An 18826-nucleotide genomic window follows, 5' to 3' on the forward strand; every position below is an offset into this window, starting at 1 on the left:
GGGCACAGATAAGTTGGGGCAAATGCCTGGGAGGCTTTACTTTTCCTTTTAATAAAAATGTTTACAATATATTCACACAAAATGTTATTATTGCCTCATTGATTAAGCTAAAACTAGCATAATCATGCAAATGTGAGGTAAAAACTTTTTATATATAAGATATAAATTGAACTTTTTTTAATCAGTGTTTTACTTGTTTATAAAATGTTAATGAGGCTTTTTGCACCTAGGGTTAGACAGAAACTTGTCCCCTAACAATAGTCTGCTAATCCCCATTAATATGTTAACGATCCCCTAATGGGACCCCTACCTTAGGTGTGAAATGGAGACTGGGGGAAACAAAACAAAACAGAAGAGCTTAGAATTTGTCTGACAGAGTTACACTGAGCTTTACTCCATTTTGAAAATGTTGGGGAAAAATGTCGGGGAAAAATGTCGTTAAAACGTTGTATAAATGTCGTTTAAATGACAAATTCACAAAAGTGTCTGTAAACTGTCTTTCTTTCACCAAAAACAGAAAAGTGGAGGTTGAGTCGGAATTTAGGCGGATTTCTGTTTGTGAATCTGGAGAAAGTGTTTTCCACCAGTTTTTCCACCACTTTTACTCCAAAAAAGATCTATCTCCACTTTTGTGAATTCCCCCCTAAGTGTCTGAATAAGCTGTTTAAAACTTACTGTAATAGCTGCAGTTCACACAGACTCATCAGAGAAACTTTCTAGGGAGGAGGAGCTTTTCTTCTCTGCAGTGTGAGTCACATGGGAGCTTCCCCCCCTGCTCCCCCCTCCCACCCCAAACACCCATAGCAGGAGACAGCAGCAGTAGCTTTAGCAGCCAATCAGAGGAGAGACCGGAAGAAAGAGACAGGAAGCAGACATGAAAGCTCCTACTACCAGTGTTCAGCATTACACAGAGCTTCAACTTGCTGACACAGGCTTGTGCGGAAAGGGTCGGCGACCCCCTCCCCTGGTGCCTCCACTAACTCCTGTCCTATAAAGAAATGCTATCTTCAGAGCTAATTTTCTCTAAAACAGTAGATATTTTCTTAAAGAGATACATTACATGTTTTATTGAAATGACCTAATCTGCTAAAATTGCTTCATTTATGTGAAGGTGAACCACCCCTTTAAGAGAGCCTATTATACCAAAACTAGATTGCATAAGATTGATACAAATACTTCACTTCTACGTGACAGATGTACCACAACTCTGGAACAATGCATTTTCGCAAAATAAAGGTTTTTGATTGCAGAGAAGCAGGTACCAAGGTGAGAGAAGGAGGATTCCAGCAGTCTGTGCATGTTTAATTTGGCAACATGTTTTGTTTGTATATCAGAAGGAGCGTTGCTGCAAATGTGAGCCAATATTAGTCTAAAATTCTTGAGCTTTTTTCCTCAATCTGTACCAAGAGACTCAATGTTGTGCCTCCTTACACCTCACTTGATTTTTTTCCAAAAAAAAGGTTTTTGATTGCGGAGAAGCAGGTATTCTCCAATGTGAGAGCAGGTGCAATCTAGCAGTCTGTGCATATTATTATTTGTAATAATATATATTTTTATAATAAATACAGGGTAATAGCAACAACTGGATGCAAGGAGTTGTGGTTCTAACCCGACTCTAGTGCAACATTTGTTCTATCATTGCTCTATTGTGCCAAATTTAAACCTTAATGAAAAGCAGCATAAAAAGAATACGCCATGTCTACATACATATAATATTAATGGTTAGAATTCTCTTTAACTAAAATTATCTTATGATCATACGAAAGATGTGCAATGTTCAATGTTCAAAAAAAAATGGAACTGAACCCATTAATACATTCAAAACTAATTTAATTTTGTTAATTTGGTCCAGACATCTGCATTCAAAATAATTTGCACATATTGACAAGATAAATGCCCAATCAAATCATAAAAAGACATGTATAGCTGGGCTTTTTTACAATAATTCTGCCAGTACAAGACAAAGGCATTAAAGAAGAATTAATCATGTCAGAAGATTTTAGCAAAAACAGGTGAAGCCAAGCATAAAGCATTACGACGTCTAGTGTGAATTCATGCTCTGATTAAGGACATATAATGAAAGTGAAAGAAATACATCATTGCCTTAGCAATGGGGGGTTTTCTTCAATTTTTCCAGTGAAATGCAAGAAATTAATTCAGAGGGAGCACTCATTTAATATCCACAAAACATTCCGCATGTAATGCGGAACTCCACAACATTTTAGATTTAATTACCAGTGTAGACACATAAACTTATCACCCATCATTGGTCAGATGGGCAGGCCTATAATTTTGTGGCAAACAAATGGCATACTAAGGCTCAGCCCCTTTGAAAACCAAATCTGTACCCTATGGAATGCCAAAATATGAATATCAGACTGGTAGGCTTTTTTTTATACTTCCCTTTCCTTGGTAGGGATGGGAAGCCTAAAGCTGGCTATACACACACCAATATAATTCTACAAAACTAAGTTTCATATGACTTTTGGACTGTGTATGGGCTCCAAATGATTGTCCTGATTATTTTTATACCATGTCGATCGGTCATTTAGTCGATCAGACAGGATAACAATACAATCTGCACATGTATTGTATATCTGATGATATCCTTGGGGGACCTACAATGCACTTCCAGGAAGTCACTTTCGTATGATTGGTGTTCAGAACATTCTTTAGGGCTTTATCCTACAATTTCAGTCTGAATGTTAGTTTTAGATCTTTGCAATTAAATCTGAATGTATATGGCCACCTTAAAACATTAAAAAAACATGGAATAAAAGTTGCATAAACAAAGCCACCAACAGTCGTTATAGCCAAGGGAGTAGTATTTGTCTCATAATTTAGGTACATTTATAATTAACTAACCTCAGGGCTAAAGATTGCAGATATCAGGGAATTTTTAATCAGCGTAATAGGCCAGGTTGTATCCACTAAATTGAAATAATAATCAGTATACTCAAATACGCTATAGTAGTAGGGTTGCCACATGTCCTGTTTTGACCCAGACAGCTCAGTTTGGCAAAGATTGCCCAGGTCAAAACTGCCTGTCCCTTTTCCAAATTAGAAAATCCAGACAGAACTCCCCTTGAATGATGCAGCAACTAACCAATCACTGATCTCCACATCGTAGTTCAACCCCATGATGGCACAAGCCTACCCCTTAAACATTACCACCCTGTCCCTTGATGTCACCTACCTGTCCTAGCAACCCTACATACCATGTTTCCCCGAAAATAAGACGCTGTCTTATATTTTTTTAAGCTCCAAAATATGCACTAGGTCTTATTTTCAGGGGATGTCTTATTTTTCCATGAAGAAGAATACAGTACACATTTATTCCATCGTTTGGGTGAGATTTATCGCCCAGCCCAAGGTGGGTGTCTTATTTTCGGGGGGTGAAAAATCGGGGGGGTGCCTTACTTTCGGAGGATGTCCTATTTTCGGGGAAACAGGGTAGCATGTTAACAGAACATCACTCAGATCAATCCTTATCATTGTTTTTCAATGAATACTTTTTACTGGTGAAAAAAAAATTAGAAAAAAAAGTTTTCCTATCCTTTAAAACATCTGCCACATAATCTTTATTTTCTTTCAGTTCTTTTGAAATAAAATAATTTGTGAATTTCTCAACCTATTTTTCAAGCTGCAAACAAAACGCTCATGCTGTGAGTAACTGATAGACTTCACCTGGTCTTATAAGCTGATTCCAGCATGCGTCAGCAATTTGCAATGCACTACTGACAAAGGATAGCTGAGTTATTTTCAGCAGAAAAATTTTTTAAAGTTGAGTAAGCACACTAATAAACCATTTATATCTCCAAAAATATATGTAATAAAAAAAAAAGAAACCTATTTGTGGTAAAGCATTTATAACTAGGGATGCACCGAATACACTATTTTCGGATTTACAGTTACAATTTGTAAATAATGTATATTTAAAAACAATCCATCATGACATGTTCTGAGTTTATACAAGTTGGAGATCCCCTTTCATTCTTTGGCCTAAAAATAGCCTTGGTGCAAAATACAAGACAGTGAGAAGGATGATAATGAGGAGGGTTGTGCCCTACTGTATATTGCATTATCATACAGTGGTAATACATAATATCCATTTCGGGTTGCCTTTGATGGCTTATAAACCTGAACAAAGGGGCATGTGTGATGACCCACAGTGTGCGTCACTCCTGTCACCACTCAGACCACTGATGTCAACCCCTGATGACGTTTCTGGCTCCGTGATGATGTTGAGGGTGGGGTTATTGCGTCGGAGAATTTCTGCCCGGTTTTCAGAATGTTGAAGAACTGGGCTGTCCAGGTCAAAACCAGACAGGTGGCAACTCTATATTCACTCAAAATACAAAAATCTCAGAAGTGGAAGCAGAAAGGTACTCTGTGCTACTGGATTAAGAAAGACTTTGATGTGTTCTGAGGAGTTGCAGTCACTAGAACACAGATGTTCCACTTGTGGCCCTACAGCTGAAGGTTGGACTGTAAGAGGTCGGACAACTTAAAATAAACCAAAAAAAAAAAAAATTGACATAGGCATTCAGTGCATTCATTCAACAAGCATAGTATCCAAGGCTATTGTGATACTAATATCTACAGTTAGTATTAGTGGTTGTAGATACAGTTTATGTATGTGAGTGTATAGATTGGTAAGTATAGGTTGTGTGTGCTGGGTTTACTTGGAAGGGTTGACTCTGGTCTTTTTTCAACCCCATGTAACTATGTAACTATGTAACTATATTACTATTACTACACCAGTTATTTGTGTGGCTTAAAGGAATTACTTTAATTGCTTTGAAATGACTCACTACCAAAAAGGAAATAATTTAGAGCCTAACCTATCTGCCTCTACCCTCTATGTCTGTGCCTCACAATGTCTACACAACCACTGGACAACTACCTACAATTAAAGTAAGGCCAGCAATGTTGGCATCACTGTTTATATTTATCATACAGGTATGGGGCCAGTTATCCAGAATGCTCGGACCTGGGGTTTTCTAGATAAGGGATCTTTCCATAATTTGGATCTCCACACTTTAAGTCTAGTAAAAAATAATACAAACATTAAATAAACCCAACAGGATTGTTTTGCCCCCAAAAAGCTTTGATTAAATCTTAGCTAGGTACTGTTTTATTGTTAGAGAAAAAAAAAATCATATTTAAAAATGATTTGATTAAGATGGAGTCTATGGGAGATCCCTTAATTTGGAGCTTTCTGGATAACGAGTTTCCGGTTAACAGATCCTATACCTGTACCATAGAACATCATATTCTCAGATCAAAACACAAAATCACACAATCTAGTACAAGGTATGTGAACCCTTATTTCTGAACCTGTTATCCAGAAAGCTTAAAATTACAAGAAGGCATCTTCCATAGAGTCCATTTTAAGCAATTAATTCTGATTTTTAAAAATGATTTCCCTTTTCTTGTTATTAATAAAACAGTACCTCCTACTTGATGGTAACTAAGATGCCAGAATCTATATTGGAGGCAAAACAACCCTTTTGGGTTTATTTAATGTTTAAATGACTTAAGTTATGGTCTTCCAAATTACAGAAAGATTCCTTATTCGGAAAACCCCACGTACCAAGCACTCTGGATAACAGATTCTATACCTGTATATTCTAAATGGATAAGTGGATTTAAGTTTTGTTCAACAATCAAGACATTAAAGAGAACTAAAGAGTATGAGTATGTTTCTCACACGCCTGGTTCTGTAAACAATGTTATTTATTTTACTAAAACTGTATATCCAAAATAACTCCCACAGTGCCGCATTAGTTATTATGTGCAGTCAGCCACAGATTAGAGGGAAGAAACTGCTGTCAATGGATGCAATGATGTACTATGAGCATGTTAAATATTCTGCTTTCTGAAATCAGTTGGTTGACCTGTTCTGTTTAAGAAATTAGCTTGTGCCAAATGTGTCAATTACATAATTGCAAAAAGGGTTTAGAAATAGAAATGATCACTGTAAATTAGACAGCTAGGGGGTTGCCTCATGCATGGTCAAGACATACTCAGCTCTGTAATCTTCTCAACCCAGTGGAAGAGGCAATTAAATATTAAATAGAAAATTGGGAGATTTGTTTATTACAGATAATGGTGGTAAAAATATAAAAGGTGGTATTTATCTTTATCTCAATCATTTTCCTTATAATGATAGTATCTAATTGGGTATATTATTCTTTTCTGCTATATTTGCATGTATAAATATGATTGATTTTGCTTTACTTCCAATGGGCTTTCCTGAATTTCTAGAAAAATCCTAGAACATGCATTAGGGCCAATTTCATTAGAAGCCTGTAGGTTTTTGCACTGTGGGAGAAAACAGGCAACAAAAGGAGATGACATGATACGCTATACTGCCAAGTACCATATAGATGGTTATATCTGTTCTAGCTTCTTTTCTATCTTGACCTTGTGCCAAATTATTATATTTTTATATGTTTCCATCTGTCTTAACTTAACATAAGCAGGAATATGAAACTAAAATACACATCCATCAGGCTAAAGGTACATATGACTAATTTGTGGCAAATCCTTAAAATATGGAAGCTATAGGTTCAGATCAAGTTTATTAAAGATGAACCAAAAGATGGCCTACAGTAGTACTAGGCAAGAAATAACAATAACAAGCTAAAGCCACAATCAGAAAGCAGCATGTGGGAGAGAGCAGGGCAGGAATTGGCTTCTTTGTATTGCCCAACCAGTACCAGTTAACACCAAACCCAGCTTTCCCGCTGCTAAACCTGACCCACCCCCTCATAAGCATCACATAAATTGGAAGAGACATCATGTAAACAGAAAGTTACACCATGCAGTGGATTGGATGCACCAGGACAAAGTAAATTTTTCTTCCCCCCTCAAACTACCCCCATGCAGCTTAAGGGTGCCTGAAGACCACTCACACTGTAAGGACATGAAGGATATTTTGACTAGGTACCAACCCGCTTTACGGGTATTCTGCATGTACCCGGACTGATTCATGGCTGGATTATCAGATAAGTTAAGAGTTTGGCACTATTTATGAAGGTATCGCAGTCAGAGCCAGTTCAGCAGCTCTCTGTGCAAGGATGTCTAATACCAGAAAGAGACTGACTTGGCTCACCATGGAACCGCTTAAAGGTGAAGGAAAGGCATTATGGCATTTTATTGGCAATCGCTAGTGCAAGCTAGAACGCTATCCTGCAGAATGCTTTAAAATAAACAGCCTTACAAGCTCCCTCTGTTTGTTTAAGATAGCAGCTGCCATTTAAGCTTGGTTTGACTTTACTTCCATGCAGCAGCTTGTAGGCACGGAACAGCTTTCAGCTCAGATTACACAGCAGAGATGGGAGGAGGAAGGGCAGAAAAGGGAGGGGGAGAGAGCAGAGAAAATAGTTGAAGAGAGAAGAAGGGATGAGGAGAGAACAAAGAGGGGGGAGAGAGCAGAAGGGAGGGGGAGAGAGCAGAGAAAGAAGGTTAAGAGAGCAGAAGGGAGAGAGCAGAGAGGGGAGGGGATGTGAGCAGAAGGGAAGGGAGACAGGAGCAAACTGAGCAGGCTTATGCAGTGCCCTGAAGGATTTTTCTAGTAGAAGGAAGTCTGCCACAGAAGATCATGTATACAGAATAAAGGGAAAGAAATGTGGTGTTTCTTTTCACTGAGGACTCAGAGCAGAAGTTCTGTAAGTGTTTATGGCTGAATTTACATAGACCTTCCTAATAAACTTACTTAGTTTTTACTTTTCCTTCTCCTTTAACTTTGAAGCTAATAATTTTAGAAAGAGTTAAAAAAAAAAAGACAAAAATCAGCATATTGATGTTAGGCACAAACTGCAAGGAGCATGTGTAGGCGCTGCACATACCCTTATGAATGCATTTTAATTAAGGCAATTTTGCACTTGGGTGACTGAGTTCGTAAATGAGCCCTTTCATGTGATCTAACTAAAGACTTCTATATTAGACTCTTTTTCAATGTATGCCTTACACTAGATAAAAAAGAAGAAGTGAAACTACAAATTGTTTAAATAATAACATAATAGTCACTTCCCCTTATTTCCTTTAGATTCAGGAACACATTTATTTTTAGTGAATTCCTGAATTTTATGTCTGCATTATAGCCACAAAAATACTACATGATGCAGTAATTGCGCCTACAAAAATATGTATGTTAAATCCACTGCATAATTGTTTCACTTTATTGATTCCAAAAACACTTTATTGATCCCAAAAACTTGCTTAAATATGTATATATCTGCACTGGAAGCTGGAATTAGAAAACATATTAGTACAAGCTTGTACAAACTGCACTCCTGAGAAATATCCATTATCAACAATATGAGCTGTTGAATTTATGCAAGATAATAAAAATTATTTTAATCTTGTGAGTCCCAGCCTTTTCAATCTCCTTTTAATGCCTGAGGCACTGACAAATAACGTGACTTACTGAAGGTCACAAGTGAGTTGATACTAAAATTTAAATAATAAGCGGGATATGTTCTGTGTTCATCTGTGCCAGGATTAAATATAACTAATAGGAAAAACATAATTGAACTGTTTCAAATTTATTATCTGATTTGCACCAAACCGGTAAGTTCATATTTAATGATTTTTAACTAATGCAAACTGATCTGTGTCATTTTTGCTATCGTGAACAGGGTCCATTTCTGCTAGCATCTATCTTACTTTCTTAGGAATGAGCAAAATCACCCTGGCTATGATGAAGCAACTCAGGTTTGAAACATCCTGTAGCATGAAATGCACTGCTATTATCTTTTCTCACACACTAAGAAAGAGGTTTTAAAAAAATTTTTTTAGCTCTCCCAGGCCAAAATACTTTGTTAACATTTACAATACACTGTGTAATTACTAAAGAATTCATGTACTGCAAAAACAGTAATAATACTGATAATAGTAAACAGTAAAATGGGAACTTACTCGTAAGAATTTTCCAGGTTTTCTTTTCATCATCATAATACTGAACAAGATTGCTGGGAAGTCGGTCTGGTCCTGGAGGCAATCCTCCCACTAACAACAGCATTTTCTTGTTGGATCGGATTCTTCACCCAAAACAAACAAAAAAAAGTGCATTATAACAACACATACCCATTTGTCCGGATTATCAATATGGTTTCTTCCCATCTCACCATAACCATCTCAGAAGAGGCTTAAAGTTTGAGTTATGAAGATATTATACATAAAAGCAGAGCAGCCCTTACTAGGGAACAGAAAACTAAGCTTCTATCAGGTGCCTCGCAGAATTGCCTTTTTTCTCCTATTATCACAATAAATTATCAAACTTTCCAGCCGAGTACACATGAAATGCCCTGTAGTTGTGATTAGCTTAGGCTTTAAAGTTACACATCAAAAATCATATTAGTCTCATTCATTATTCCTAGTCATTTTACACCTAAGAAACCTTGGAAAAATGATAAAGGTTACACTGTGCGACTGGAGAAAAATACATTTTATTACAGTATATCGAGAACAATTAATTGGTATATGTTCACTGCAGATGCTTTGTGTTTCATTTCTATACATTGTAGAATTTTTATCCTCACACTTGATCTTCTCACGTAAACCAGTGGCTACAGTACTGATGAGCATGGATGTTTCTGAGAGTATCCCTAGAGCTGAGCTCTGCCAGTGATTTCCAATAAACCAGAAGCAAAAATCTGCCCATCAATGGAAAAGTTATCTTAATTCCATCCTCAATATTTTAATGCCTTCTCCTCAAAGGGTAATTACTCAACAGAATGGCTACTTCTTGTAACCCCTAGGTGGGTTCAATCAAATCAATTATGGATCCAATTCCTTTCCTATACAAGCCATGGCAGTCTGTTGAGGTTCAAATGATGAATTGATTAAAAGCATGAGGGATCGTAAAAGCTGGGGATCTCAGTTTCCACTGTTACATATGCTGGGTTAGGGCTCTGGCACACGGGGAGATTAGTCGCCCGCGGCAAAACTCCCTGTTCGTGGGCGACTAATCTCCCCGAGTTGCCTTCCCCCTGCCATCCCACCGGCGAACATGTAAGTCGCCGGCGGGATGGCAGACGCGGCGGCGCGATTTTGCGCAAATCGCTGAAAAAGACTCGCGAGTCTTTTTCGGCGATTTCCCCAAATCGCCCCGCCGCGTCTGCCATCCCACCGGCGACTTAGGTGTTCGCCGGTGGGATGGCAGGGGAAGGCAACTCGGGAAGATTAGTCACCCGCGAACAGGGAGTTTTGCCGCGGGCGACTAATCTCCCCGTGTGCCAGAGCCCTTAAGGCACAGTGCAGTTGAGAATCTGTGTTTGCTCAAAACATTAGTAGATAATCTCAAGTGTTTTTTGATCTTTCAAATTCATACCCCAGTATCTTGTAACATTCACAAATGTTTTATGCAGTAACGAAAGAACCCATTAACAGCAAGGTTAAGCAACTAGGTTTCAACTTAAGATAGCCATACACAGGCAGATTTCAAATGCTGATTTGGGTCCCTCAGACCGATTCGGCAGCTTATCTGCCCATGTATGATGACCCCCAACAGGCCTACCAGACTGTTATCTAGACTAATATTGGCCAGATGTTGATTGGCGGGTTTATTTTTCACCATGGGATTAGGGACCGCATCAGCTCATTGATACGGCCCTTGCTTCAATAGGTCCTATTCCCTTTGTAATTTGATTGATTGGCCTGAGGGCTTCCTTACTGCCTCTAGTCCATCATTGCTGGGACTATGAATTCTGAACTATACCACAAGAAAATGTCAGGCTATCTGTCCATGAACAAGCTCAAGAAAAACTGGGTTATGTAGCATGACAGTGAGCCTAAACACACTAAAGAATGATTAAAGCAGAAGAAAGTTAATGTTTTGGAATGGCAGAGTCAACATCTTGACATTAATTGTATAAAAACGTTGTGGAAGGGCCTAAATATTGTATTAATTAAATGGTATTTTTTATTTGAAAATCTATATAAAAAGTGGGTGCAATTGAAAGCTTGATAAGATAGACGCCAAACTAAACAAGAAAAATAGGGCTTGAATAGGGCTTGTGCTTATAGCTTTAATAAAGAAATATCTATGGTTTTCATATTTGTTGCACTTAAAGGAATACTGTCATGGGGAAAAAAAAAATTCAAAACACATCAGTTAATAGAGCTTCTTCAGCAGAATCCTGTACTGAAATCTATTTTTTAAAAGCACAAACAGATTTTTTATATTTAATTTTAACATGGGGCTAGCCATATCCTTCATTTCCCAGGGTGCTACAGCCACGTGACTTGTGTTCTGACACTTTACTGCTCCACTGCAAATTGGAGTGAACTCACCCCCTCCCTTTCCCTCCACTCCAATGTTTTTTTCCGAGCAGATTTGGTAGGTTAAACATAGTCCACTAAGAACTCTTTGTATAATGAGCTACTCCTAAATTATGACACATACTGCAGCTGGGGAAGGGAGGGGCCTGTTTTTAAAAAAGACTATTATTTCTATCTTAACCAAATATTCTGCTAACAGCATTTAATAATTAAATTTAATAAAATAAAATACAGTACACAGATATACTATACTTCTCGGCATCCTTTTTAGTACCCAGTTCCTACCTCTAATTGCCCTTTGATCCACCATTTAGTGATGGTCTGTGTACTCCCTCAGAGATCACATGACCAGAACAGGAAGAAGTATGGAAGCAAAAGGTAGAACTCTGTCCACTAATTGGCTGATAGGGCCTAGCATTTATGTATTGCTTGGCTTGTTTGTGTGCACTGTGAATCCTATGATCCCAGGAGGCGGCCCTTTATTCTTAAAATGGCAATTTTCTACCCAACAGCACATACTATAAAGAACTGTATTTCTATAAAAATGGTTTATTTAGATGAAGTAGGGTTTTACATATGAGCTTGTTTATGCAATATGTCTTATAGAGACCTACATTGTTTGGGGGTATAGTTTTCCTTTAAATGGGCCAATATGCATCTGTTTAACATGAGTAAAATTAACAGCTCCTGTACTAAAAATGCATACCGTCTAGGCTATTCAATTTAAAAAAACAATATGCCTGTATGGGGCCCTGAAAAAATGGCTTAAATTCTGGGAAAAGGTAAATCTGTGTACATAAAATTGGGGTTCTGCTATAGCTGCTTTAATTTTTTTTAATTATAAAAAAGGGGAAATTAGTAATACTTTTCTTTTATGATCTTTCATTCTAGAATAATTAGGGTTTATATAATGAGCTAATAAACATTCTTTTGTCTCCACTTAGATTTACCTGTGTCTCAGACACACATAATAAACACTCAAAAAACAAATCTCATAATCTTAAAGGACAAGGAAAGGCAAAGTCACTTGGGGGTGCCAAAATGTTAGGCACCCCCAAGTGACTTAAATCGCTTGCCTTGTACCCCGGGCTGGTGCCCCTGTACAGAGAGAACAACACCAGCCCGGGGTAGCTGCAGCGCTTCCTCTTTCCTGATAGAGGAACAGTGGAACTTTAACAGAGAAGTCGGCTTTTCACTCTACTGTGCATGCGCCGGTTGTTGGGTCCCGGCAAAAAGAAGCAGGAAGAAGGAAGTGCTCGCTACAGCTACCCCGGGCTGGTGCTGTTTTCTCCTAACAGGGGCACCAGCCCGGGGTACAAGGCAAGTGATTTAAGTCGCTTGGGGGTGCCTAACATTTTGGCACCCCCAAATGACTTAGCCTTTCCTTCTCCTTTAAGGTTTAACTAGGGTGGTGGATAATTCTAACTAAATATCTTTTCCCATGACTAATTTAAATAACCAGGGGCAGGAATAGGTGTAACATTAAAATTGTTTAAAAAATAAAACATATTAAAATCCTATACTTTTTTTATGGTTTATACACGCAAAATACAATTTCATCACAGACTTTACTCACAGGACTATTGCTGAGCAAACGTGAATACTGGGGTGTTAGCTCCAGAATCTACAAATATTAGCTGGTGTGTTTGGACCCAAACTCACCTTTCAAAAACTCCACCAAAGTCTAAAATCAGCTTAACCAATAACTGGAATAAAAAGAAAAGCCTTCCTATGACATTGCAGGTATTAAAGGAACAGTAACATCAAAAAATTATTATGTTTTAAAGTAATCAAAATATAATGTGCTGTTGCTCTGCAAAAAAATTGTGTTTTTGCTACAGAAAAGCTACTATATAAATAAGCTGCTGTGTAGCCATGGGGGCAGCCATTCAAGCTGGAAAAAACACACAGGTTACATAGCAGATAACTAGTAGATAAGCCCCATATAATGAGGGTTTATCTGTTATCTGCTAAGTAATCTGTGCCTTTTCTCCTTTGAATGGCTGCCCCCATGGCTACATAGCAGCATATTTATATAAACTATAGTAGTCTTTCTGAGGCAAACACACCAGTTGTAGCAATGCAGGGCAACAGTACATTATATTGTAATTACTTTTATACACTTTCATTTTTTGGTGTTACTGTTCCTTTAAAGGAGAAGGAAAGGCAAAATCACTAGGGGTGCCAAATGTTAGGCATGTAATCGCTTACCTGAAACCCCCAGCCGGTGCTCCTGTTAGGAGAAAACTGCAGCAGCCCAGGGTAAATCCAGCAAAGGATTGTCTTCCTTCCTTGTCCTTTTGCAGCAATCCCACGGCCCGTGCATGGGCAGTTGAGCAAAAAAGCCAGCTTTTTTGTTAAAGTTCGACTTTTCACTCTAACGTAAAGACCGAAGGAAAAAGAGAAACGCTCACTCCCATACACCCCGGCCAGTGCAATTTTCTCCTAACAGGAGCACCGGCTGGGGGTTTCTGGTAAGCGATTACAATCCCTGGGTGGTTCCTAACGGAAAAAGACGCAGGAAAAAAAAACAAAAACTGTGACTTTTTTGTATTGTCACACAAATGCAAACCTCAAAAAAACCCTGCAAACCTCTTAAACCACAAAGCAAAGAAAGATCTTCCAGTATTAGAAAGGACACCTGCCACTGACTTCTACATGATCTCAACAGCTTTTAGATGGCATACTTTTGGATTTGTCATGGTTTTGTCGTATAATAAATTGCAAAAAAAATCTATTTTTTTTTCACAAATCATGAAAACAATCAAATGTTAGTAAATGCCCCTCTAAGGGGAGATTAGAGCTCACCACAGAAAAATGTACCCACTTTCTATTTATACCTATGGGATTTTTAGAAGTCAGAGTTCACAATTTGATAAATATGCTTCTAAAAATCCTATAGAAATGAACACACGGTGGGTGGTAAGTGCTAAACTCACATTTTGATAAATATGGATACCATTTGGATGCATAGTAAATCTAAAAAAAGTCACAACTTTTTTTTCCCTACTGTTAGTAAATGGCTCCCTATGCGTCAAATCTAGGGGAAATGTACCTGCTTTACAGTATTTTCCTAGGCAGATTTTTAATTTTTTTTGTAACTAAAAACAGGGGAAGAACAAATGTTGGCTTTCCTAGACTGTGGCAATCTGAAACAGTGATATCCGGATTCCCTAGGGCAGAAACACATCTGCATACAGCATGTTCCTGGCACTCTACTGTAAAACTTGATCTAACCTTTTAAGTGCCCAGTGGTGATAACAAACGAGCACTGAGAAGTCAGAACGGCAGAATAGTTAGATTAATTCCCCGTGTGCATCCAGGAGACAAGCCACAGCCAGTAAATTTAGCTCTTTAATTTTCATTTTATTATACACTAAATTTCAAACCTCACATAATCTAACGGTGAAATCTCTGACCAGGCCATGGAAAGGTCTTAGCTAACTTTCAGCATCACTCTGGCTAAGATAATAAAGGTAAAATACACAACAACAGTTGATGACCATGAATGCTCGGCAAGCAGGCTAAGTAACTGAAATCGCAGGCCATTTTGGCTATTTATTATGGTGGCATCGTTTTGAATAATCAACTGTGTACAATTTAAAAATCTGACAGCATGCTCTTTTTGCCCTGTGTATAAATATTTCTTTAGTATCTATTCTTTTGTGATGCCAAAAAACATCCTTATAGTACATAGTCCCAAAACATTTGCAAATAGTGGAAATAGGGTTGCAACCTCTGCCGGCTTTCTTAGCCGGGCAGAGGGTGGGGGTGATGCCGCGGGAGCGGGGAGGGGGCGGGAGGAGACAGGGCTGTGACATCAAAGGGGGAGGGGCATGCGATTCACACATTAGATTTGCCACCCTATACACTGTGATTCCTTTATAAACAGATACATCTACTGAATGTGAAAAACAAATAAAGAGCAAAAGAGATGAGTATAAACTCAGCATAGGAATGGAAATATGCAAAAAGGAGTGAGACCAAGAGTAGAGTGTGTTGTCAATTGACATTGCATAAAACATCCAGTGACTTTGGCACTATAGACATAGGATATATGGGTGATATGTAGTTTTGGAGGGTTATCTTCACAATTTTGGTAGGGAAGGAGTAGAATTTATATTTTTTCAAATACTTCATCCATGTGTTTTTACTACAAGTGCTATAGTGCATGTAGTGATTCTGGTAATTTTTTTTCAACCAGGCGATTAATGTCCCCATGGTTGAAAAAAAAAACCCACATGGAATGGCTTACCATGCATTTAACTGGACATGGAATGGCTTACCATGCATTTAACTGGAAGCCTGCCCCTCTATGACATATTCTTTGACCTCATCAGAGTGTGTGGATCATCATGAGGTCTAAGCCCTTTGTTGGGCCTGGGTTGAAGAAAACAAGGTTAGGAACTGGTTCAGGTTGGAAAATTTGTGATATGTGCATCATTATACTGCACGATACCCTTGTGCATACTTTCACTTCTCTACTTGATCTTGCATTGTGCTGGAGGTAAGATGGATTTCTGCGCCTGGGTGGCTTACTGATGTGTCTAGAGAAACTCCTTATTTTCACAATTCTGATCAGCTGGCCTCCTCTGGCTCCTATGTCTGCACAGGAACTATGGTGGCCTGGGTGCAGACACATAGAGAGGATTTTGTCTTAAAGTCCTTTCCATGTGTCTGCAGCTGGGCAATGCAGTGCCTGCATTTCAGACAATGGAGCTAGACTAGAGGATCGACTACATGCACTTTTATGCAGGCCAAGGATTAGTGCAATGTGTGGCAGTGGCCTTAATGAGTTATTTTAAATAACACATTTAATTATTTCACTGAAACAAATGGGTCTCATTTCTGAAGTGAGAACAAATTGCAACACACGATTTCTTCACATTTTCTTTTGCTACAGCAACTTGCATGTGATACACTGTGATAGTTGCAGTGTAGCCTTCATTTTAGTAAATTGCATTATATTTACTATTAGTGACCCATTCACTTGGCAGAATTTGTTGCAGTTATTGAGACAACCCACTATGGGATCCCTTGAATTACCACCTCATCCAGGCTTGCAGTTGTTCTAGGGTTCAGTACAATACTTCCAAAGTAGTGCTTTGCACATTTTGTCCTTTCTAAACTAAATTTAAAAAGAAAATCAAATTGTGTCCCCCAATTGTGAACCCACTTATATAATGAGCAAAAAACCTCAGCTGAAAAACATTTTACCATTCAAAATGCACAAAAGTATATATTTATTTACAAGATAAAAGCTTTAATTTTAAATTACCTTTCAATATGTTACAGATAGAACCATAGACCCAAATACCTTTAATTTTCAATTACAGTTATTATCATTTTGAATTTACGATTTGTGAATTTTATTCTGTTTTGACCCCAGTAACAGAAAAAGACTGTGAGGCTTTAGTTTTATTGTTATTGCTTGTCATTCTACTTAGGTCTTTTTTTATTCATGCTCTGACCTACAAGTTGCTGCCCCTGTTGGCAGGGTAATTAAACAGACAGCAGTTTAAATTCCAAACCTAATTAAGAAACCCTAAAAAATAAAACAAGAAGACAAATTGCAAATTGTCCGAGAATACTGCACCATACTTAATAAATCTCCTGTACAGTGGTTATAACTATAAATAAAGAATATAGGACTTGTTTTATAAAATGGTGCATTGTCCAATAACAGTGAAAGATATCCAGGTTTTTTGCCTACAATCTACCAGTTTGTCCTGTCATGGTTCTGCTAGATCTGCCACAGATCTGGTGAGGGCATTTAGGTTGGTGCATACTGGCGTCTGGTCAAGGGACCAGGAATAAATTGTGTAAATAGCATCATGCTGTGAGGCAGCTTTTCATCAACAGGGTCTGTAAACCTTGTTACAATACAAGGAAAACTGGATGATGGAATCTTGGGGAAAAGTTCAGAAGCACAGTTCCAATCTCAAACATAAGGCAAGGTGACATTGGAGTTGCACTATTTGATATTTGAGGTGTCACTCAACTATCTGCTAAGAAAAATGGGCCAAAATCACTGTATAACTCCTCCAAAAGGGGCAAAATGCAAACAGCACATTTCAGTTCCTTAGTTTTCTTAATTCTGTTTAATAAACATACAAACATTAAACAAAAGGGCACATTTATGTCCGCAAATGCAGTGAGCAAAGTGCAACTTAAAATGCAATCACCATAATGCAGCATTTCTCCTAGTATTGCACTTTATCACAATTTGTGTGCCCTATTCTTTCAGTGCAACTGAACTGCAGCAATTGATGCAGGACACTGAGGGAACCCTGGAGATACTGCCTAGTCTGGTGGTAGCTCCAGGGTTCCCCTGTGTCAACAGGCGCAGTAGCAATCAATCCAGAACGGAAGGCAAGAAGGACTGCAGATTATTCAGCTATACAGAAGAGCAAGAAGCACATTTTATCTCTAATGAAAGCAGTTTTACACGCAATTGACTGAGGAGAAATTCCAGGAGGGCGCAAACTACGCGGACATATGTGAGCCCTAGGCACCAGCACGACAAGGCAAAGTTCACAGCAAGATGCCGCAAGAGTAAGTCTTATAGGACAATCTAATAAATGGTCTAAAGTTTGCAAATTTAGTAGCATTTACTAGTCAGCTGGTTGACTAGTAACTAGTAACTGGCCACTAGATGTGGCCAAAATTTATTATAGGAATGCACCGAATCCAGGATTCAGTTCAGGATTTGGCCAAGATTTGGCCTTTTTCAGCAGGATTTGGATTCAGCCAAATCCAAATGCCTGGCCAAAACTGAATCTGAATCCTTAAAATCATTTTGACTTTTGGTCATGTGAACAAGTAACAAGAACAACATGCGAAGAAGTAAAATGTTAATGCACGCATCCGTGGCCTAATTTGCATATACAAATCAGGATTGGAATTTGGGTGGATCCTTTTACAAAGGATCCAGGGTTCAGCCGAGCCCAAAAATAGTAGATTCGGTGCATCGATAGTTTATTACATTACTTTGTTCAGAGTTAAGAATCAAGCAGATGGTCAGGGCAGGCAGCATACCAGCAGGGTCAGACAGGTAAGGGTCAGTACCGGGATCAGATTAGTACAGGGATCCCCAACCTTTTATTCCCGTGAGCCACATTCAAATGGAAAAAGTGTTGGGGAGAGCCAAGGGGTTGGAGAGCGACATGTTGTTTTCAAGCCACTTGTTGAGGATCTCTGGATTAATGTATACACAATAGCAGAATGACCAGCAGCAGGATCACCTGACCAGTAACACTAGCATCAGTGGTTCTTTAAAGGTTAAATTTCACACCACAGTGATGTCGTCATGCATGTCTGGATCCTCCTGGTGTGCTGTGATGTTGTTGACATCAGTGATGTCATCAGACAGTACACTCTCACAAATAAACCGCTGCGGATATCGGTCGTCTTGTTGGGCGGGTTAATACATTCTGATCGGGCCCTGTTGAAGGCAGGTGGAGCAAGAATCCCTACCTCTGTTTCTACCTCCGTATCTGATAATTCAGCCCTGAACGGGGGAAACTAACTATCT

The 18826-nt window shown here is 38.5% G+C and overlaps 1 protein-coding gene across 1 annotated transcript in view; it reads right to left on the minus strand.

Annotated features, from left to right (window-relative positions):
- klhl14 (kelch like family member 14) overlaps window positions 1-18826 on the minus strand; it is a 55753-nt gene that overhangs the window by 26306 nt on the left and 10621 nt on the right. Inside the window, exon 3 of the mRNA XM_002934117.5 lies at window positions 8929-9050. Coding sequence (XP_002934163.1) covers window positions 8929-9050 — 122 coding nt within the window. The remainder of the gene's footprint in view (window positions 1-8928; window positions 9051-18826) is intronic.

Source organism: Xenopus tropicalis, chromosome 6 (genome assembly GCF_000004195.4).
Source record: "Xenopus tropicalis strain Nigerian chromosome 6, UCB_Xtro_10.0, whole genome shotgun sequence".
NCBI classification, from domain to species: Eukaryota; Metazoa; Chordata; class Amphibia; order Anura; family Pipidae; genus Xenopus; species Xenopus tropicalis.